The sequence below is a fragment of the Lynx canadensis genome, chromosome C1, assembly GCF_007474595.2.
Source record: "Lynx canadensis isolate LIC74 chromosome C1, mLynCan4.pri.v2, whole genome shotgun sequence".
Taxonomy (NCBI): Eukaryota; Metazoa; Chordata; class Mammalia; order Carnivora; family Felidae; genus Lynx; species Lynx canadensis.
The window spans coordinates 188,566,242-188,588,901 of NC_044310.1; the positions used below are offsets into that span (position 1 = coordinate 188,566,242).

The 22,660-nt window shown below is 37.4% G+C and overlaps 1 protein-coding gene across 1 annotated transcript in view; it reads left to right on the top strand.

Annotated features, from left to right (window-relative positions):
* Positions 1 to 10,776: 10,776 nt before the first annotated feature.
* The window catches only part of NBEAL1 (neurobeachin like 1), a 175,103-nt gene continuing 163,219 nt past the window's right edge, over positions 10,777 to 22,660 (top strand). The window contains 2 exon segments of the mRNA XM_032594462.1: positions 10,777 to 11,248; positions 12,146 to 12,428. Of these exon segments, the coding sequence (XP_032450353.1) occupies positions 12,378 to 12,428 (51 nt within the window). The 5' untranslated portion in view covers positions 10,777 to 11,248; positions 12,146 to 12,377.

Sequence of the window (22,660 nt, forward strand, 5' to 3'; positions counted from 1 at the left end):
TGTCCTCTCCTCAGTCCCACTTCTTGTCTCTCTCTCTCTCTCTTTCCCATTCCTTTTCTCACTCTCACTCCTGTTCTCTCTCTCTCTCTTACCTGCTCCAGTTCCCTTTCATGATCTTGCTCTTTTGTCTTGATCGACTCTGATCTGATCATGGTCCTGGTCTCTCTCTTTTGTGCGGTCATGATCCCCATCCCATTCTTATTCCTGCCCTCGTTCCTTCTTTTTTTCTATATCATATTCTTAAAGTTCTCATTTGACTGTTAAGTTGGATCTAACCTGCCTCTTACAGGGGTCCTGAAGGACATCTTGTGTGACTAGGAAATCCTAGTAACCTACGGTTCTCAAAGGCGATGATTTTGCCCCCAGTTTTGCCCCCAGGATATATGGCTTTGTCTGGGGACAGTTTTGTTTGTCACGGCTGGAAGATAGTATTTACTGGGTAGAGGCCAGGGATGCTGCTAAATAGTCTATAGTGAACAGGACAAAAAATCCAGTCCAAAATGTCAGTAGTACTGAGGTTGAGAAACCCTGCTTTAAATTCATTGTCCTTTGAACTCTGAAAAGACAGCATAGTCAAAAGTCTAGGATTAAGGAGTTCTGGGTTCTAGTTTCAGTTCTGTTGACTACAAGTGGTGCACTGCAGGACAAGTCACTTAACTTACTTCTCTATCCTCTGTGCTTCCTACAATGTAAATTAGCTATGGATCTGTCCAGTACAGTAGTCATTAGCCACATGTGTCTTTTAAGTTAAAATTAAATAAAACTAAAAATTAATTTCCCTGTTGCACAAGTCCCATTGCAATTGTTTAATAGAATATATGGCTAATGGCTACTGCACTGAACAACACAGATGTGGAACGTTTCCATCATTGCAGAAAATTCTTTTAAAAATGTTTTTTTTTTCTTTTTTTCTTTTTTTTTTTTCCTTTTTTTTTTTTTTTTTTTAATTTTTTTTCAACGTTTATTTATTTTTTTGGGGGGGAGAGAGAGAGCATGAACGGGGGAGGGGCAGAGAGAGAGGGAGACACAGAATCGGAAACAGGCTCCAGGCTCTGAGCCATCAGCCCAGAGCCTGACGCGGGGCTCGAACTCACGGACCGCGAGATCGTGACCTGGCTGAAGTCGGACGCTTAACCGACTGCGCCACCCAGGCGCCCCGTCTTTTAAAAATGTTTTAATCTTTATTTATTTTTGAGAGAGAGACCGAGCATGAGCAGGGGAGGGACAGAGAGATGGAGACAGAATCTGAAGCAGTCTCCAGGCTCTGAGCTGTCAATAGAGCCTGATGCAGGGCTCGAACTCATGGACCCCCAAATCATGACCTGACCCGAAGTCGGACAGTTAACCAACCGAGCCACCCAGGATCCCCCCATCATTGCAGAAATTTCTGTTGAACAGTGCTTGTCAAGAATTTTGGTTACATTCAAATTCAGGCCTTGATTTTTCAATATTTAAAACGGACATATTGAATTACATGATCTCTAATGTAACTTCCAGCTTTCCAGTTTTGTGATCCCAATTTTTTTTAAGTAAACTCTATGTCACATGTGGGGCTTAAACTCACGACCCTGAGATCAAAAGTCACATGCTCTGCTGACTGAACCAGCCAGACACTTCTAGTTTTGTGATTCTAAATGAGAATACGTAAGTAATGTACCTTAATAAAATAATTATAAATGGGTGGCTAAGGAATTTTGGAAACACCCACGTTCTAATCAGTGTAATCATAGAGTGTTTGTATTAGCATGTCTGACACTGAAGCTTAGACAATTTTATGGTACCTACCGAAAAGGTATGGACAGGACTTCCAGTTTCTGGATCAGCATGTAAAGATCTTAAAAGTCATCACTCCATCCTAATACCAACTGAAAAGCGGAACAAACAAAACAGCTTAGCTCCATCAGAGATGTGAGGTTACAGGGTAAAAAACTACCCCCAAAATTGGAGCGACAGGCAAATACTGAGAATTACAGTTTACCAGAGCAGAAATCCTGAGCAGAACCCTCAACTGGAACCCATACTGTGATAGGAAAATCTAAACTATAATTGATGAATTGCTGGGGGCTCAAAGCGGGTAAGTCTGAGAGTTAAAAACTCTAGGGGAGTGCAGTCATGGTGGGGGGCATAATTTTGTGAGTTTTATTTCTAGGAGCTCAACCAACTTCTCAAAGTAAATATTGGAGAAAAATCCCCTCATGGCTCTGGCAGGGGAAGGGGGAAAGGAACCCTTTTCAAATAACCAGAGCATTCTTTCTTTTCTTTTTAACAAGGCCCACCATCAAGAGAAATTATTTTACCAGAGCCTAACTGATCGGGGGTTAGGGAAATACCCAACTCCAGCCCATCCTTTCCCACTTAAGTGGGGGAAAAACTTAGAAACACTTATGAAGTTCACAGTTCAAAGGCACAAGCTCACTAAAGACTGAGACCTAATGATAGGACTATAGAAAGCTTCCCTTACCCTAACATCTTACCACCTCACTAAAGAAAAGTCCTATTTTGCAGTTCCTTTTACCCAGCACATCACGTCTGGATATTAAAAATTTACAAGGCATACTAAAAGGCAAAAAACAATTTGAAGAGACAGACTAAGCATCATAACCAGACTCATAATATGGCAGGATGTTGAGAATTATCAGAAAGGGAATTTAAAAAATTGTGATTAATATGCTAATAGGTACAAAAAGAGATATACAGCATAAACAGAAAGATGGAAATTCTAAGATTCAAAAAGAGATGCTACAGATCAAAAGCACCATAACAGCAATGAAACATGACTTTTATCAGTAGACGACATGGCTAAGACCCTTTGAGCTTGAGGATATGTTAATAGAAACTTCCAAAATGGGAAGCAAACAGAAAAAAGACTGAACAAATCAGAACAGAATATCCAAGAACTGTGGGACAACAACAAAAAGTGTAATGTGGAATGAGAATACAAGAGGAGGAAGAAAGGAACAGAAGAAATATTTGAAGCAATGAAGACTGAGAATTTCCCCAAAGTAAGGACAGACACCATATCACAGATCCAGAAATCTCAGAGAACACCAAGCAGGATAAATGCCCTCCCAAAAAAGCTACACCTAGGCATATCATATTCAAACATTAGAAAACCAATGATAAAGAAAAATCTTGAAAGAAGCCAGAGGGGAAAATATACCTATCTATAGAGGAGCAAAGATAAAATTGCATCTGACTTCATTTCAGAAACCATGCAAGCAGTAGAGAGTGGAGTGAAATATTAAAAGTACTGAGAGAGGGCACCTGGGGGGCTCAGTCGGTTAAGTGTCTGACTCTTGATTTCAGCTCAGGTCATCATAGTTCGTGGGTTCGAGCCCACATTGGGCTCTGCACTGACAGCGTGGAACCTGTTTGGGATTCTGTCTCCCTCTCTCTCTCTGTCCCTACCCCTCTTGCTCTCTATCTCTCTCAAAATGAAGCTCAAATGGATAAACATTAAAAAAAAAACAACAAAAAGGAAAAAGAAAAAAAAATAAAGCACTGAAAGAAAAAAACACAGGTAGAATTCTGTACCTGTGAAATTATCCTTCAAAAGTAAAAGGGAAATAAAGACTTGCTTAGACAAAATAAATACATAAATAAAAATAGAAAAGGGAAATTCTTCCCTTGCAAGAAATGTTAAAAGAAGTTCTTCAGAGAGAAGAAAAATGATAGAGGCCAGATACTCTGGTCTACATAAAGAAAAGAAAAGCATCAGAGAAAGAATAAGTGAAGGTAAAATAAAACTTTGTTTTTCTTATTTTTAATTGATCTAACAATTGTTTAAAATAATAGCTACAATATGTTCAGTTATGTGTGTTTATGTACATATGCATATGCATGCTTATGTATAAGTGAAATGAAAACGCAAGGGATGGAGAGAGGAATTGGGAAATATTTTGTTATTATAAGGCTCTTGCAATGCCTGTGAAAAAGTATAGGGTTATTTAAAACTGGATTTGGATTAGTTGTAAATGTATATTGCAAACTCTAGGCAACCACTAAAGAAAAAAATAGAGGAGAGGAAATGGAATATTATAAACTATTCAGTTAGGGGCACCTGGGTGGCTCAGTTGGTTAAGTGTCTGACATTAGCTCAGGTCATGATCTCACGGTTTGTGGGTTCAAGCCCCGTGTCGGGCTCTGTGCTGACACCTAGAGCCTGGAGCCTGCTTTGGATTCTCTCTCTCTCTCTCTCTCTCTCTCTCTGTTCCTGTCTTGTTCCTGCTCTCTCTCTCTCTCTCTCTCAAAAGTAAACGTTAAAAAAATTAAAAAAAATATATTCAGTTAAAACCATAAAAGGAGGAAAAAGTGGAAGGAAAAATAGGAACAAAGAATAAGGGCAACAAATAAAATCCAGTAACAAAGATGGTACATATTAGTACACAATATCAATAATCACTTTAAATACCAATTGGCTAAATACACTATTTAAAAGACAAAGATTGTTGGGGCACCTGGGTGACTCAGTTGGTTATGAGTCTGACTTTTGGTTTCAGCTCAAGTCATGATCTCACAGTTTGTGGGTTCGAGTCCCACATTGGGCTCTGCACTGACAGTACTCGGAGGCTGCTTGGGATATTCTCTCTCTCTCTTTCTCTACCTCTCTCTGCCTCCCCCCCTGCTCATGCATGCACTTTCAGTCTCTCTCTCTCAAAATAAATAAACTTAAAAAAAATTTTTTTTAATTGTCAAAGTGGAAAAAATAAGACTCAACTATATGTCATCAAAAAGCAACCCATTTTAAATACAAAAAGACCCAGATAGATGAAAATAAATGTATGGAGAAAGATAAACCATCCTAACACTAAAAAAAGAAAGCAGGAATAGCTATATTAATTTCAGATAGAACAGACTTCAGAGCAAGGAAATTTATCAGGGATAAAGAGGGGCATTACATAATGATAAAGGGGCCAATTATACAGGATATAATAATTCATAATTTGTATGTTCTTTTTTAAAAATTTTTTCCTAATGTTTATTAATTTTTGAGAGAGAGAAACAGAGTGTGAGCAGGGGAGGGAGAGAGAGAGAGGGAGTCACAGAAACTGAAGCAGGCTTCAGGCTCTGAGCTGTCAGCACCGAACCCATCAACCCAACATAGGGCTCAAACACACAAACTGTGAAATCATGACCTGAGCCAAAGTCACACGCTTAACCAACTGAGCCACCCAGGCGCCCCCATAATGTGTATGTTCTTTTTTTTTTAATAAAAAAAAATTTTTTTTAAATGTTTAGTTTTTTGAGACAGAGAGACAGAGCATGAACGGGGGAGGGTCAGAGAGAGAGGGAGACACAGAATCTGAAACAGCCTCCAGGCTCTGAGCTGTCAGCACAGAGCCTGATGTGGGGCTTGAACTCATGGACCACCAGATCATGACCTGAGCTGAAGTTGGACGCCTAACCAACTGAGCCACCCAGGTGCCCCCATAATGTGTATGTTCTTAACAAGAAAACATTAAGGGGCATCTGGGTGGCTCAGTTGGTTGTTTCCAACTTTGATTTAGGTCATGATCTCACATTATGGGTTTGAGCCCCAAGTCGGGCTTTGTGCTGACAATGAAGAGCCTGCTTCAGATTCTCTGTCTCCCTCTCTCTCTGTTCCTTCCTGACACACTCTCTCTCTCAAAAATAAATAAATATTTTTTTTTAAAGGCGGGGGAGGGGGGTGCCTGGGTGTTTCAGTCTATTTGGTTAAGCATCTGACTTCAGCTCAGGTCATGATCTCATGGGGCTCTCTGCATCGGGCTGTCTGCTCTCAGCCCAGAGCCCTCTTCAGATCCTCTGCCTCCCTCTCTCTCTGCTCCTCTCCTACTCCCTCTCTCTCAAAAATAAATAAACATAAATAATAAATAATAAATAAATAAATAAATAAATAGAAAACATCAAAATATGTGAAGAAAAACTAATAGAACTGGAAGGAGAAATAGATAAATCTGCTCCAAGTATATAAAAAATGGACAAATCCATCAGGCTGACCTAAGGACATAGTTGAACTCAATATCACCATGTTGATCATATTGGATATAGTTGACATCCATCAACTGCTTCACAAAGCAACAGCAGAATACATATTCTTCTCAAGTTTACATGGAAAATTCACCAAGATAGACCTCATTCTGGGCCATAAAACACACCTTAACAAATTTAAAAGAATAGAAATTAGTGGAAAAGCTTTCTCCCTAAAGTCAGGAACAAGACAAAGATGTCCACTCTAACCACTTTTCTTCAAATAGTACTGGAAGTGCTCACCATAGCCATCAGAAAACAGAAAGAAATAAAAGCCATCCAAATGGGTAAGGAAGAAGTAAAACTTTCACTATTTGCAGGTGACATTATACTATATTAGAAAACCCAAAAGTCTTGACAAAGAACTACTAGAACTGATAAATGAATTCAATAAAGTTACAGGATACAAAATCAATGTACAGAAATCTGTTGCATTTCTATACACCAATAATGAAGCAGCAGAAAGAGAAATTAAGAAAATAATCCCATTAAAGTGCACCAAAACCAACAGAATACCTACGAATAAACTTAACCAAAGAGGTGAAATGTCTCCAACTCTGTCCAAGGGAAACTGTATTCTATCTACTACAGTTGAGTATCTGCTTCAGTTGGTAGGTTGTCCATAATGGGAATGGTTGCATGTAGGTTATTATATAAGATATCACTACTTATCAAGTTAATCTAATTAATTTACTTGCTCTGAACCATGATGAAAAAGTAACTCAAAGATTATAATTTACCTATGTTAGTCATTTTTTTTAAGTTTATTTATTTATTTTAGAGAAAGACAGGGAGAGAGGGGCAGAGAGAGAATCCCAAGCAGGCTCCACACTGTCAGTGTAGAGCTAATGCAGGGCTCGAACTCATGAACTGTGAGATCATGACCTGAGCCAAAATCAAGAGTTGGATACTCAACTGACTGAGCCATCCAGATGCCCTGATCTATGTCATTATTTCTTTGAGGTGATAATCCTCTGACTGATTTACATAAGTAGTCCAATTGTCTTGGCAGATGTAATTTTCATTGTTAATTAATTTAGTAACATTCTAAGGTTATATAGGTGAAGTGAACTGAGACTCTTAACCCTGTTATCAGAAGAGAAACTATTTGAGTACAGGACCACCTGGTAGATTAGAGAGGGCCATTTCAGTTCATGAGTATGCCTTGGTGAAAACAAAGTGAAACTTTACTAAAGTAGAATAGGAAGGATAGAAAGGGAGGTTAGAAATGAGAGCCATACCACTCAACATCAAATTACAGGAAGAACTGCCAATTATGGACCCCAACAGAAAAATCTTAAATTGGAAAGAATCACCAATTACAGTCCCCAATGGGGAAAGAGGTACATTGCATCTTCTACAAGAAATCAACTACCCCTGCAACTCAGCCAATGAGAAATTGTCATCATGAAGACCCCATGCTTTTGTCCAATCAACTTGCATTCAGAACATTCCTTCCCAACTTCTTCCTGCTTCTCCATAAAATATATTCTTCTCCTTTGTTTGTTGAACTTACCTTTGGTTTTGCCATTTTGCATGTTCTGAATTGCAATTCTCTATTATTCCTGGATAAAGACATTTTTACTGGATTTGCTTTTAAGGTTAACACATTTTGTCATGAAAATTAGGCCAGAAATATGATTTTAGTATAGCAAGGCCATGTTGTTTCAGAAGGTGACTAAGTAACAATTTTACTAAGGAAATATGTTCTTCAGGTGACAAATGTGTTGGCCTTGAGGTCTGCCTGAAGAAAAAGTGGCTATAGCTTCACTGGTGGAGACACCTAAGTGTTGATAAAAGACTCACTAAAAAAAGCTTATCTCCACTCCAGGGAGCTACCAGAAGTCTCAGCACAGGAAGACTTTTGGCATCTAGCTGACACTAGATGCCATCTAAATGCAGAATTTGGGGGGGCAGGGTGGCTCAGTCGGTGAGTGTTGGACTTTGGCTCAGGTCATGATCTCATGGTTTCGGGTTCAAGCCCCGTGTCAGGCTCTGTGCTGACAGCTCAGAGCCTTGAGCCTGCTTTGGATTCTGTATTCCCTCTCTCTCTGTCCTTCCCCTGCTCAGGCTCTGTTCTCTCTGTCTCTCAAAAATAAATAATAAAAAAAAAATTGAAAAAATTAAAAAAAAAATAAATGCAGAATTTGGCAGACTCAAGAAGGGACATGGAATAATAGACATATAGTGAAATAGATAATTTATTCCTTTTATTTTATAGTCTGCAAATATTTATTGGGTGTCTCTTGTGTATAAGACACTATTCGGGGCGCCTGGGGGCTCAGTCGGTTAAGCGTCCGACTTCAGCTCAGGTCACGATCGCGCGTCCACGAGTTCGAGCCCCGCTTCGGGCTCTGGGCTGATGGCTCAGAGCCTGGAACCTGCTTTGGATTCTGTGTCTCCCTCTCTCTCTGCCCCTCCCCTGTTCATGCTCTGTCTCTCTCTGTCTCAAAAATAAATAAACATTAAAAGACACTATTCAAGGGCCTGAAAGATATAGCAGTGAATAAACCCCGTGTTCATAGTGCTCCATTTTACTAGGGGGAACTCACAAAGACAAATTATATGTGAGCTGTTAAGTGCTACAGTGAAAAATAGAGAAAGGAAGGAAAAAAAGGACGATATTCTCTAAAAGAAGGTGAGGGAGCTTTTGATGTCTTAGTGTTTGGGCTGCTATAATAAAATACCACAGACAGTAGATTACAATTCTTCCTTTTGATTCTTTTCTTTTCTTTCGCCTCTTTTGCTCTTGTTTTCTTTTATTCTCATCTTCCTACTTCCTACCATCTTATTCTCTTCTTCCTTCTTCCTCCTCCCATTCCTTCTTCTTCTTGTTCCTTCTGCTTCTGCTTTCTTTGTCTATAGGCTGGAAGTCCAAAATAGGGTGATTGTGTGAATGCCATCTTCCAGACTTGTTGTATTCTCACAGAGTTGAAAGCTCACATAGGGAGCTCTGTGAGATCTATTTTATAAGAGTACTATCCCATTCACTAATGCTCCTCCCTCATGATCTAAGTACTTTCAAAGGCACTGCTTCTAATACCATCACTTGGGGGATAGGATATAAATTTGAGAGGACCCAAACATTCAGACTATAGCAACAGATAAAGTGATTCTTCAGCAGAGGTTGAAGATTGTGTGTGGACATTTGGGGAAGGAGAATTCCAGGTAGAGGGACAGCTTATGTAAAATACTGAATAGAATGCTTTGTGAATTTTAGAAGCAGCAAGAAGCCATTTGTATGGACTGAAATAAGGGGAGGCCAGAATAGTTGGAGAAGGTAAAGAGGTAAGTGTGGGAGGAAAACACAGGTATTTCTGGTTGTTTCAAGTGGAATGGGGAAACCACTAGAGAGTTTTTAGCAGAGGGTAACGTCTTATCTATGTTAAAAGACCACTTTGCTTACTGTGTTGAGAATAATGCATGGGTAGGGAGAGTGCATAGGCAGAGGCAGGATGACAAAACTGGTTATGAGATTAATAATCTACAAAAGATTTAGTGGTAACTCACATCAGGGTGGTAGTGGTGGTGGTGTAGGAAAATGGTTAGATTCTGGATATATTTTGAAGCTATAACTGAAAAAATTAGACTGAATGTGAAGTATACGGGGAAAGATGGCAAAGATACTTCTTAGGTTCTTGGACAGCACACCTGGAAGAATGGAGTTGCTAATTACTAAAATGGCAGATCCAGAGCAAGAATAATTCCTCTCCGTTTCCTTGAAGTTTTCATATATTTTCACGTATGTTCTTCACAACCAAAGAGAGATGCTGAAAGGCATAATTGGGAAATAACTACTGGAAATTACTCTCAACTTTGCCCTCTTGCAGTGAAAGCAGGTATTAATAGTAAAGGGGGAGCACATAGCTGGCTGAGGCAGAAAAGAATGTAACTTTTAATCTCAGGGTTGTGAGTTCAAGTCCCACATTGGGTCTAGACTTATTAAAAAAAAAAGGCTATTAACAAACAAAACTGTAGAGGAATGGGCATGGCTGTGTTTCAACAAACTTTACAACACTAAAACTTGAATTTCATCTAATTTTCAAATATTACTAAATACTATTCTATTATTTAAATAAAAATTTAAGTTTATTTATTTGAGAGAGACAGAACGAGAGAGAGAAAGAGAGGGAGAGACAGAGAATCCCAAGCAGCTCCACGCTGCCAGTGCAGAACTGATGGAGGGCTCAAACCCTCAAAACTGTGAGATCATGACCAGAGCCGAAACCAAGAATTGGAGGCTTAACCAACTGAGCCACCCAGGTGCCCCACTCTTCTATTATTTTAAAAATACGTACCAAGACACTCTGCAAAACCTAAAATATTTACTGTTCACAGTTGCCAAGTTTTGGTACAGATGAAAAGATGGGACATAATTAGTTGATAATTGGTATGTGGGGTTTCATTATGCTAGTTTACTTTTGTATAGAGTTGACATTTTCTAATACAAAGTTTTTTAAATGTGTTAGGTGTACCAAAGGTGATTTATCTTGTATGTCTTCCTTCTCATCCCTTCCGACAAAAATCTCCTGAAAGTTGTCTATGTCTAGTAAACGCAGCCGTTTGTCTTGTTTTTCTGAAAAAGCAAAAACTCTTCTGAAGCCTTCAGTAGTGTTAAAATAAGCACTTTGTATTGGACATTTCGTGACTGCGGAAGTAGAAAGCACAAGCGAGATTAAGGAAAAGACTTTGTTGTTCTTTTTCAGGGTGTGGGGATAGTTGTCTGTTTTCTTGTATTATACACTACCAAGACCAATCCCCTTTTTACAGGAAATCAAAACAAAACCCCCTTTAGTGAGCACTCCAGGATTCTCCGCCCTCAAATGAGTCCCGGAAATGACGCCATCAGCCAAAGGCTACCTCTGCCCGGCCCCAGGAGTGGCGGTGTATTAGCGTCAGCACGTCTGTCAGCCTACTCGTCCAGCCTGGGAAGACTGACTGGAACGTCCCGGCTGGCGCCAGCCCCCGAATCTTCGGGAGCCCGGTCGACTGCGAATGCGCAGGAATGCTGGGGCGGAGCTTCAAGTCACTCTGCCCCCGGCCTGCGCGACCAATGAATAGCGACTGCCCCGGGGCCGGCTAAATCCTTAGAGGCCGGAGTTATTAGCCGAGAGGATAGCCCCGCCCTTGTTTCCTTCAGGCCCTCGCTCCCCGCCTCGCGCCGTCGTCGCCCCGCCTCCTCTCGCCCGCCTTCCCTGCTGCGAGGTGAGGTGACACGGCTGGGGAAGGGGCGAGGGAAGTAAGTTAGACGTCGGCCTGGCGGCGTTGGCGTAGCCCCCAACGTGAGCGTGGTGACGGGGAGCGGGTCGTAGCGAAGAAGTGGCCGCGTGGCAGACGTGGGAGGGTCCCCGGTGCGTGGTGGGGAACGCGCTGTAGAGTCTTTGGCGGCTATGAGGGGGCGAGGTCGACCCGGGTGTGTCCCAGTGCGGTCTGCAGGGCGTGGATAGCGGGTCGGGGGATGCGGAGGAGCTCGCACTGCACCATTTCCAAAGCTTCTCTTGGCAGCTTGCACACCTTAGGTTTGCCTCTGTTTCCGTTGTCTGGGTTGCGAGGAGGGAATTTAAAGATCCCTAAAAACATTGGGAAGCTTTCCCGGGGTGTTTACCTTGCCAGTGCGTGCTTCTTTCTTCCTGAGGTAGAGGTAGAGAGGCCAGGTGGGCAGGTTGGCTTTCACCCTGCGAGAATTGTTAAAACAAACAAACCAGGAATTCCTCACCCTCCCCACGCCCTGCCCTGCAACTCAACGACAAACATTCCCTACAAGTCTTAAGCAGACTAGAATATTCTAAGGGATTCTTTGTCTTTGAAATATAGCACTAGTAAGTGTGGCCTTTTTGTTTCTAGAAAATATGAATGGCAACGGTGTTTTGCGGTTTATTATCACTGGACGCATTTTTGGTTATGAGTACTTGTCTCAGGGTCTGCGCTAGAGAATTCTAACTTTATATTGATGTGAAGTATTGTGTTAGCAGTGATGTTTCCCCGAAGCACTACTTTCTGTAAAATCAATCAGTATAAAAGCTTAGCTGGTTGTTTGTAGGAAGTGAAGTAGATAAATCTATAGTTCTGATAAATCTACAGTTTTTATTATGGCCCCTTTTTCTAGCAAACTTTTTGCGTATTTTGTCTTTCACAGATTTATTTAATCGCCCAACTACCATGATGAAGATAAGTTGGAGTGACTGCTAGAACTGAATTTTATTGATCAGAAGACAGCCCATTTGATTTCACTTATTTTGTTTTCCCTTCTGCTTTGAACTTTACTGTAATGGCTGAAAAACTTGGAAAATAAAATGAACATGCTGTGGTCGTGAACATAATTTTTTTTTTTTTGGAGGAAAAATTAAAGTGCCAGAGTGAAAGCCAGAATGGCATCTAGAGAGAGGCTCTTTGAACTTTGGATGCTTTATTGTACAAAGGTAACTGCTTTCCTTTTTATTTCTAAGTTTTAAAGTACTTTGTTGTAAAATTTTGTGACTGGCCTTATCACTTTAATGCATAGTATTATAGTAATGACCCAGAATTTAACAACATGGATTTTTCTATTTTCCACTTTTCCCAGGTTTGAACACATACACGATACTGACACCCCTTTTAAACCTCTAGGGTGTGGTTTTTATTTTTCTTCAGTGATTTTAAGTTATGTAAGTAATATGACCTTAGCAGAAAAATAAAATATTTTTATTTTTGTGTTTTTCTTTTTCTCCCACAAGTAGGGGTAGGATAGAGATATTTTTATGAGAAGAACATTCAGCATTTTTCCTATAATTAACCTTTTAAATAGTATAAAAAATGTTATTCATTATGTAAAAATGTTATTGATTTGAGGCGGTTACTACAAGCTTACTGATAGTATATTGTCTCATTTAATCCTCACAACAATCCTGGGAGGTGGCTATTGTACTTATCCCTTTTTACTGGTAAGAAAATTGATGCAGAAATTAAAGGGGCTGTTGAGAAGCAGAACTGCCTGAGTCAAGTCCATGTTTTTATCCAGGATGATTCCTTAATATTTTTCATTTTCTTATTCAAAAATAATGTTTTCTGTCTTGGTCTTTATGTGATTTTTTACATATTAACTTTGATATTAAGGAGAAGGGTACTGAAAAACATGTTTTTCAAGAGAGGAGCTACAACTGCTTTGAAGATACTGGCAAGGGTCAGAGAAACATCTCTAATTTACTGCTTAAGTTACTTTAAGTCTGTGGTGAAGTTCTCAAGTCTCAGCTTCTGTTTCTGCATTATCCCCCTTCAGACTCCTTTTTTATACTTTCAGCTTTTTAAAGAACAAGTTATTCTTTAACAAATGATCTTAGTTATCTCTAATACTAAATTTTAGAGGTCACCCTGGAATTTTCTTTGACTTCCTGGTTTGGTATTTCTTATAATTAGTGAAGGATATACTTTGAAATGTTTGATACGTATTTTAAAAAAGCTTTGTAGTTTTGTGTAATTTAATGCCAGAAATGTGTTTTTAAAAATAGACCACTCTTCTAATAAAAAAGGAATTGAATTCACCACTTTTGGAAATAGTCACTAACACGTGTCAGCCAAAAATTAAAATGCATTTTAGTATGAGTGGTAGTTTAAAAATGACTTATTTAAAAATACATCAGACATACTAGATTTTACATTTTCAGAATGATGAAAGTTAAATGCGATTACATTGTCTTATTCATTATTTTTTGTTTCTAGGTGGAGTTAATGTTTTGTCATTGTGCTTATTCAAAAAATGGTATAGGGGTGCTTGGGCTGGCTTAGTCAGTAGAGCATGCTACTTGTGATCCCAGGGTTGTGAGTTCGAGCTCCACATTGGGTGCAGACATTATTTAAAAATAAAATCTTTTAAAAAAAAGAAAAGATAGTATAATTTGTTGGCATACACAGGTTTATTCTTTATAACTTTTAATATAAATATGAATCCTTACTCTTTTATGAAAATGTCTGAGTAAATAATGAAGACCCTTCATGGTCAAATTTTGAAGCCTATTTTTGGACAGGAAGATAAATCCCATTTTTATGTTTAAGTTCGTTGTGTACTTATTAAGATTTAAACTTTTTCAGCTTTTTTCAAAAATTGTTATTAAAATAATGATTTTTATGTTTCATTAGTTCATGTTTAAACTTGTAAGCTAGATGACAATTTTCTTTTCTACAAACACTTTGAATTCAAGTAGTTTCCAAACATACCTCATACATATAACACTTCTGCTCCCTGGTGAGGATGATTGCCAGATACCCAGTTGTTCTCCATACTTCTCTCTAGTCTTAGTGCTCGCTCAAGCATATTGCCCTTCTAAACACGGGATTGTTTTTTTCACCTAACTTTTAAACTCTCTTTTTACACCTTTGATGGGCTTTCAGACTACTTCAGGACTCCTCAGATATTCTTTTAGCTCCAACTTAGACTCTTTCTGGGCTTGCAGTTGTGAGGTCTAGTTTTGGCTCTGCTCCTGTTTTGTTTTGTGACCTTGAGCAAGACTTACCTCTTTGGGTCTCACAGTTTCTCATTTTTCACGTAAGAGTGTGTGTGTACATATGTATGTGTGTGTGCAGCGAGAATGCTTGCCTAATTTACCGTTAAGGTTTTCATTTGGGTTTTTTTGACCTCTGAGGGACATGCATTTATTTTGTTGTCCTTCTTACGGATTGTGATATAGACCTTTTTAGTTCATCTTCCTTTTTAAGTTTTTTTAATGGAAGATTTGAAGTGGGCATAGAGAAGATAGTATAGTGAACTCTTTTGTATCTGTCACCCTGCTTCAGTAATTACCACTTCATGTTCAGTAATGTTTCATCTGTAACCTTCCACTACCCCTGAATTATTAAAAAAAAAAATATATATATATGTATTTTAATGTTTATTTATTTTTGAGACAGAGAAGAGACAGAACATGAATGGGGGAGGGTCAGAGAGAGAGGGAGACACAGAATCCAAAGCAGGCTCCAGGCTCTGAGCTGTCAACACAGAGCCCAATGTGGGGCTCAAACTCACGGACTGTGAGACTATGACCTGAGCTGAAACCGAGTCGGATGCTTAATCGACCCACCCACCCAGGTGCCCCTATATATATATTTTTTAACATTCGTTTTTGAGAGACAGAGAGTGTGAGCAGGAGAGAGGCAGAGAAGGAGACACAGAATCCAAAGCAGGCTCCAGGCTCCAGGCTGTCAGCACGGAGCCTGATGTGGGGTTTAAACTCATGAACTGTGAGATCATGATCTGAACCGAAGTCAGACGCTTAACCGATTAAACCACCTAGGTGCCCCTAGATATACTTTTAAATATTTATGGATAAGATGATGTTGTCTGGGATTTGCTTTAAAATAATTCAGGGGTAGGGGCACCTGGGTGGCTCAGTTGGTTAAGCGTCCAACTTTGTCTCAGGTCATGATCTTAAGGTTCAGGAGTTTGAGCCCCGCATCAGGCTCCGTGCTGACAGCTTGGAACCTGGAGCCTGCTTTGGATTCTGTGTCTTCCTCTGTCTCTGCCCCTACTCTGCTCACATTTCTCTCTCTCTCTCTCTCTCTCTCTCTCTCTCTTTCTCAAAAAAAAATAATAAAAACATTGAAAAATTTAAAAAAAGTTTATCTAGAAACAACTCTTAAAAACATAAGCACAATACAATAATTCTTTAAGTCATCAAATATCTGCACAGTTTAAACTTTTCTGGTAGTATCATAAATGTGTTTGTTTTCCTGCTGTTTGACTCAATATTTAAACAAAGGATACACATCATATTTTGTTGAAAATGTCTATTAAATCTTTTAATCTATAGGTTCCCCCTCAGCATACTTTTTATTCCTTCTATTTATTTGTTGAAGAAACCAGGTTTTGACATTAAAGTTTTCCTCAGTCTCAGTTTTGCTGGGTTTAATTCCTTCATTTTAATTAATTGTTTTTTTTTCCTGGTATCTGCAAACTGGCAGATATAGAGACATGGCTGATTCACATTCTGTTTGGTGGGGGGAGGCTAGAATAATTCATGTGTCTCCACTATCAATGAGTTATACCTACATGTGGTAATTATTTCATTAGGAGTTTACAAAACTGATACTTCAATTCTGTCATTTCATTATTAGCAGAACATATATAGAGAAATGTCCCCTCATCAGTTGATGACAGTTCCTTAAAGGGAAGGCAGGCAAGATAGATACTTGATTCTTTCTCTTTGTTTTCAGAATAATGACTTGATTTACTTGCCTCCTCCCAAGTTGATCAATTATTTTTCTTGAGTATCAAATTCATCTTTACTGATTAAAATTTAAATATTGTCTACCATTTTTCTGCCCTAGTTGGTGTGTTATCCATACCAAACATTGTATACATATCTGATTAAAGAAGATGGCTTCAAAGATTTATGAAGGTCAGCTTCCAAGCAGTAAGGTTAAGACATCCTCCATATTTGTCACAGTGCTGACCAACATACGTATTTTGCAGTGTCTTAGCCATAGATCAATATTAAGGTACTATCCTACTGTTTCTATATAAGGTGATATTTTAAAAGTTGCCACTGAGAATTATAAAAGTTGAGTAGGTGTTTAAATAGGGTTCTATCAGAAATAATGCTTGGATAATACTGCTTAGGCAAAGAAAAGAGAATGTATAAATATGTTTTCTACCTGTTAGTCTGGGTTCAGTTGTAAACCTTAATGCTAATGATTAAAGTCTTTCAAGTACGATTAAAGTAAATTACTGGTTTCAGTTTTTGGCAGATGGCTTCTCATGTATGAAACTTCATATTTGAAAATAATTTGGGTACAAAACTTGGCAGTTTGTTTTTTAACCAAACTTTCAGGTCTAACTTTTCACTTTCTCCTTCTAGGAACACGATTTAATTGCATTGTTAGAAACATGCATCTTCCTACTAGGTTATTTGTTAACCTCGTGTGGTTATTGTATAATATAGGCTGGCTGATTTCTGAACACCCAATATTCCTGCTTACTATAGATTCTTTTGCCAGCTTATGTAGTCTGAACTTTTCTTGTCTCCAAATGGTCACCCAGAGTCAAGGATTTTATTAACAGTGCATTTCATATAGCTCTTATAAGTTAAACATTAATTTGAACATGTTTAATCACGTATCTGGATTTTAGTTTAGTAGTTAACTACTTGTTGACTAAGCATACTTTTCTTGTCTGAGTATTTTTCTTAAGTATTGAAGGCAAATTTGATTTGCTTTTTAATATCTAAAGATTTTTAGTTCATACTATCTATAGTAGACATCATGTTATTCCCTGTATCCTTTCACATTGTTTTTTCACATAATGTGTTTATGGTAAGAGAGACAGTGCTGAGAATGATTTTCATCTCTACATCATCCTACATCATCCTTTTTGGAATTCATATATTGCAAATAATGACATGTATGTATCATAAAGTCCATATCTCAACTCCCCTTGGATAGGCATTAAGATATATTTCTGTTAAACATTTAGTCTCTTGGGAATGCTACAGTTGATCACCAGACTATGCAGAAGAAAAACTGAGCCTCTCAAATTGTTTGGTAAGATTAAGTTATTTTTGTTCTGTGTAACAGTGGAAAGTATCAAATACATTAAGTCACTAAAAAGATACAGGGTAACTCAAAAGCATCATGACATTCGAAATGTGGCAGTGTGGGTTAAAATTCAAGGTTCATTTTTGTCATTTGCCTTTTTTTGTTTTGTTTTTTGATGCTAATTTTACACTGAAAAATTTTATGAAGCTACAGAATTAGAGCCAAGATTTAGTCCCAATTCTGCATCTGATCTTAAGGAAAAAAACCTAAAAACAGGTTACATAATTTCTTCTTGTTTTAGTTTTCTCATCTGTCAAGTGGAAAAAAAATAACTGTTTTTTCATCTGTTTCAAAATTGTTGAGAAAAAAATGAATTGATTTTATTTAAATGTACTGTAAGGGTAAGAAACATAAAATGTACTTCCATTTTGCCTTTATTTAAGATAATAATAGAGAATAGTATTCTCACCTTTTTATCTAGTGATGAAGGTATACCCCTCAGTATCTTAATTTTTAATCGTTTTTTTGTTGTTTGTTTTGTTTTTGTTTTTTTTCTTTCAAGCATAGTGCTTAATTATTCCTAATAATAAAAATGAAACTTTTTTTACTCTAAACCAAGTTTGTTTTGAACCTTGGTGATGCTCCATTTCCTGGTGTTGCCCTTTGTCCTGCTATATCTGGAATATGACTGAAATAGATAGTTTTGCAATGAGCTCAGAGTAAACTTCCTTTTCAGAATAAAAGTTTTGCTTCATAAAGAAAATAGAATATAGAAGTATTTTATTCAGATAAAAAAGCAAGTACTTCTTTTTATACGTAGATTTGGAAAAAATGAACATAAACTCTTCTAATGAAAAAGTTACAATTTAATAATCCTAAATGAACCGTGTAGTAAGATGCCTCAATATACATCAACCCTTATAATTAGTCTACATTTAATAAGTCTCCAGTATATGCAAAGTATAAAATGGCTTTTAATTTTCTGTGGTTTAATAATGACTTTTAACGTAAGGCAAGTAATGTTTGACCTTAAGCAAAACAGAGAAAATTGTTAGCAACTCAGTGGTAGTGCTTACCAATTACATGTTTGTTTTAGGAAATGTGAAAGCAAAAAATGAATATTTTATATTAGCAGACATGGAAGTGGCCTTTAGGAAAGGAATATTAATTACTTTTGTGATTTGACTTGAGCTTATGTACTACTATAAAAAGTTTTAAGATGCATGAATATTTCTTTCTTTCCTTTTGAATATCAAATTTAAATTTCCCTGGTAGAAAGTAGAATTGATAGTATTTAAATGTGTAGAAAGAGCATGAGTGAAAGATAAAACTCTAAAATAATCCTCAGGGTTTTTGTTGGCACATTCAGGTTTAATTGGCAATTATTGACGAGTTATATGAACATAAGAGAAGAAGGTCATAGTCAGGGAGTCCTACAGAACATTATCATTTAAGAGAAGGATAGAGGAAGAAGAGTTCGTAAGGAGTTTGAGTGGAAGGACAACCAGGAGTGAGTGGTTGCCTCAAGTAGAGGGCTTTTATAAAGAAGGGAGTAGTCAGTACTGTCATTCAATCTGGCAATAAATAAAAGCATTATGGAGCATATATTGGATTTGATATTTAAGAGATTATTAGTGGCTTTAGCAAAGTAGTTCTTCAACAAGTGGGGATAAAGATGTTAAAAATACAAATCGCCACGTCGTTAATTTTTAAATTAATTTCAGCAGGCTTAAAATTACTGCCAAACTGCTGCTATTAAAGTTTGAGAATGTTTACTTTTGACTTTCTTCTCTAGCCAAGGACTTTTATTGGTCTCTGTACCACACTTTGCGTGGCATGATTTTAGAACATCTGAAAATTTTCAGATTGCCAAGATGTCATCTGTAATTTGAAAAATACAGCTCTACAAATTGAGTAGTCACTGATGATCATTTAGTAGCAATGTGAATATGACCACTGAAATTGAGTACTAGTTACAAGGTAGTCAACTTTAATATGTTTAAATTAACTTGAAAATTAATAGAAATGAGAACACAAACTTAACAAATTTTTGTATGAAACTTACGGACCCAGAACTATTTCTTATAACTCCCAGAGTTCTTGGACCTGTTTCAGAAACATAAGCCTTGATCACTATCTGACATAATGCTGCTACTTTGCCTTTCTCCATCTTCCTTTCCCTATTGCAAAATTACATGGCAAATTTACTACAAGGGCGTGAAATTTGGAACTAAGAATCTAGTTTATCAAAGTCTGATTTTTTGGTTTCAATTACTCATCTCTCTTCTATATACAAATCTACTTCATGCCCAGTTTAAGAATTTCAAAAGTCTCATCCAATCATGGTATCAGTTGAAATCCAAGATCTGGCTCAATTCTGGTTTTATTGATACTGAAACCTGTGACCTCAGAAGATGCTATTGATATGTAGTACCCATAAATCGAATATAGAGTGGTGAAACCGATATGGGAATGCCACAATAAAGACTCTTGAAAAAAAAAAGAATGGGAGGCATATAGGAGGCTTTGATCCATAGCAGTTCTGAAAACTGGGCAAATGTTGCCTGGTCCTTTTACCTTCAAAGAAGGAATGTTTCATGATTTGATTCTGGTTGTTTCTTGGGAGTGGCTGCACAGGCTACTGTTCTCTATTGATCTTCGTGCTATACCTTTTCTATCATTCTTTTGGTACATCCAAAGGCATTGGAGACTGTAGTTTCTTGTGACTGAACAACTCCCTCATCTGGCTTCTTGCATATAGGAAATCCCTTATAGAAAATGGGGAGTCCACTTTCGAATTCTTCTGCCTTCACTTGTTTTCTCTCGTCTATGTTGTCCAATAATTCCAACATGATGTTCTGTAGTATTTGAAATAAAAGACATACTTGTCTTCTCCCTCACTGTAGTGGGGAAAAGGCTGGGATTTTCTATTTGGTTAGCTTCAGACTTTGGGACTGAGATGTGTATGTATAACCTCTTTTACTCATAGATGACATTTATGGTAGATAAATGATGTTTTACTTTATTCATTTTTAGGTATACTTTTGACATTTCTATTGCAGGTTTGTTCTATTACAATATATTATAAAAGTACTTTTTTTTTGTGTGTGTGTACATGTTAAGATGTGGATGATCAGACTATTCCTGAGTTCCAGAAAAATTGTAAGACTTAGTGTGAAAAGATCATAACTTGCTTTAATCATTGGTAGGTAGTAGCTGCCATTTAAAAATTCTCCTTCATTAGAATCATTATGAATCATTTGGAAGCAGGTGCTGCTGCATTTAAATCTCAGTAGTCCTTCATTTTAAAATACGTAAATACAATGCTTATAGGTCAAAGTTTAGTGCCTTGTAGTTTATGAATTTAAGTGTTTGGCCTATCTACTTTTCTGTTTATACTCAGAGGCTTTCACAAAAACTTTTGATTTATTTTGTGAAAATAGAATTTTTTTTTTCTGACAATTTTATTCTGGTCATTCAAAATTTTTAAGATGTGGGTTACTATGTAAAATGATTGAAATCTGCCATAATTCCTTTGATGATGTCAGAATTCAGACAATAATTAGCAACACTGATTTCCTCATCTTTTACTACAAAGAATGGAATTCACTTTATAATATGCCACTTCTCTTTTATTGGGGAAGCTCTGCTTTTACATATATTTATATGGACTATACTGTCCTTTAATGTTTATTTGTTTTCAGAGAGAGAGAGGGTGGGCAAAGGGTAGAGAGAGAGAATCCCAAGCAGGCTCTGTGCCATCAGCATAGACCCCAACATGGGCTTAGTTCGAACCATGGATCATGACCTGAGCTGAAATCAAGAGTTGGACACCTAACCCAGGTGCCCCTGGACTAATATTGTCTTCTAAAATATTGAAAATAACTTGTTATTACCTATAAGGAGTATCAACATTTTCTTTTATGTTTAGATTCAAGCTCGTACTCACAGTGAACCAGAGGATTAACTGATCCATGTATTTATTTGTCACAAAAGTCATTCAGGCATTTCACAACAGTTTCTTCTGTAAAAAAAAATGTAGTTTTGGGACATTTGGGTGGCTCAGTTGGTTGTGTCCAACTCTTGATTTGGCTCAGGTCATGATGTCAGTCATGAGATTGAGCCCCACATCAGGCTCCATGCCCAGCAATTCTCTCTCTGCCCCTCTCCCCTGCTCATTCTCTCTTACATGCACTCTTTCTCTCTCTCAAAAAAAAAAAAAAAGTATTAAAAGTAGTTTTGTATTATACATTTAACTACATATAATCTTTCCTGACATTAAACATTAAACATTTGAGTAGTAGGAGAGATAATTTCTATTTTAATTTATGATATCATTATGAGGTGAATTATACATTTATTGAATAATTTTGACTTAGGATTTTTGTCAAAATATATTTAAGTACAGTTTTAAAATTTCAGTTTTCTTAGTGAACCTCATTTTAGGGATAAAGAATATGAATTTTCTAATTTATTATGAAAAGTAGTAATGTTTTATGCTGGGATTAAATTTTTTTTTTAATTTAAGATACAAGTTAATTATGGAAAAACAAACATATAGAAAGTAAAAATTTCATTCAGAGATTTTCAGTTAAAGTATTTTATGGATGTGATTGAAAAGTCTGTGTTAATTATATTTACTACTACAAATAATATTAAGATAATAAGTTTGAAAAATTTCAACCTGACATGAAACTTCAACATTATTTTAAACTTTTAAGCTCCACTTAAAAAGTATCAATGTTATAGTTAGTTAATACATACATAATGGTAGGCTCTTCTTTTTTAAAGAATTCACTGTAGTCAGGGTCACGTGGCTGGTTCAGTCAGAAGAGCATACGACTCTCAGAGTTGTGAGTTTGAGCCCCATGTTGGGTGTGAGCTTATGTAAAAAACTGAGTTAATTAAAAAAATCTTAAAAAAAAAAAAAGAATTCAGTTTAGTCTAAATCAACTAGTTACTGGGTACCTGCTGTATGCACATGTTATTTACTGTAATTTTATCCCTTTAAGGGTATATTTTCCTCTTAAAAATTTTTGTTTAGGGGCGGGGTGGCGCAGTCGGTTAAGCGTCCGACTTCAGCCAGGTCACGATCTCGCGGTCCGTGAGTTCGAGCCCCGCATCGGGCTCTGGGCTGATGGCTCGGAGC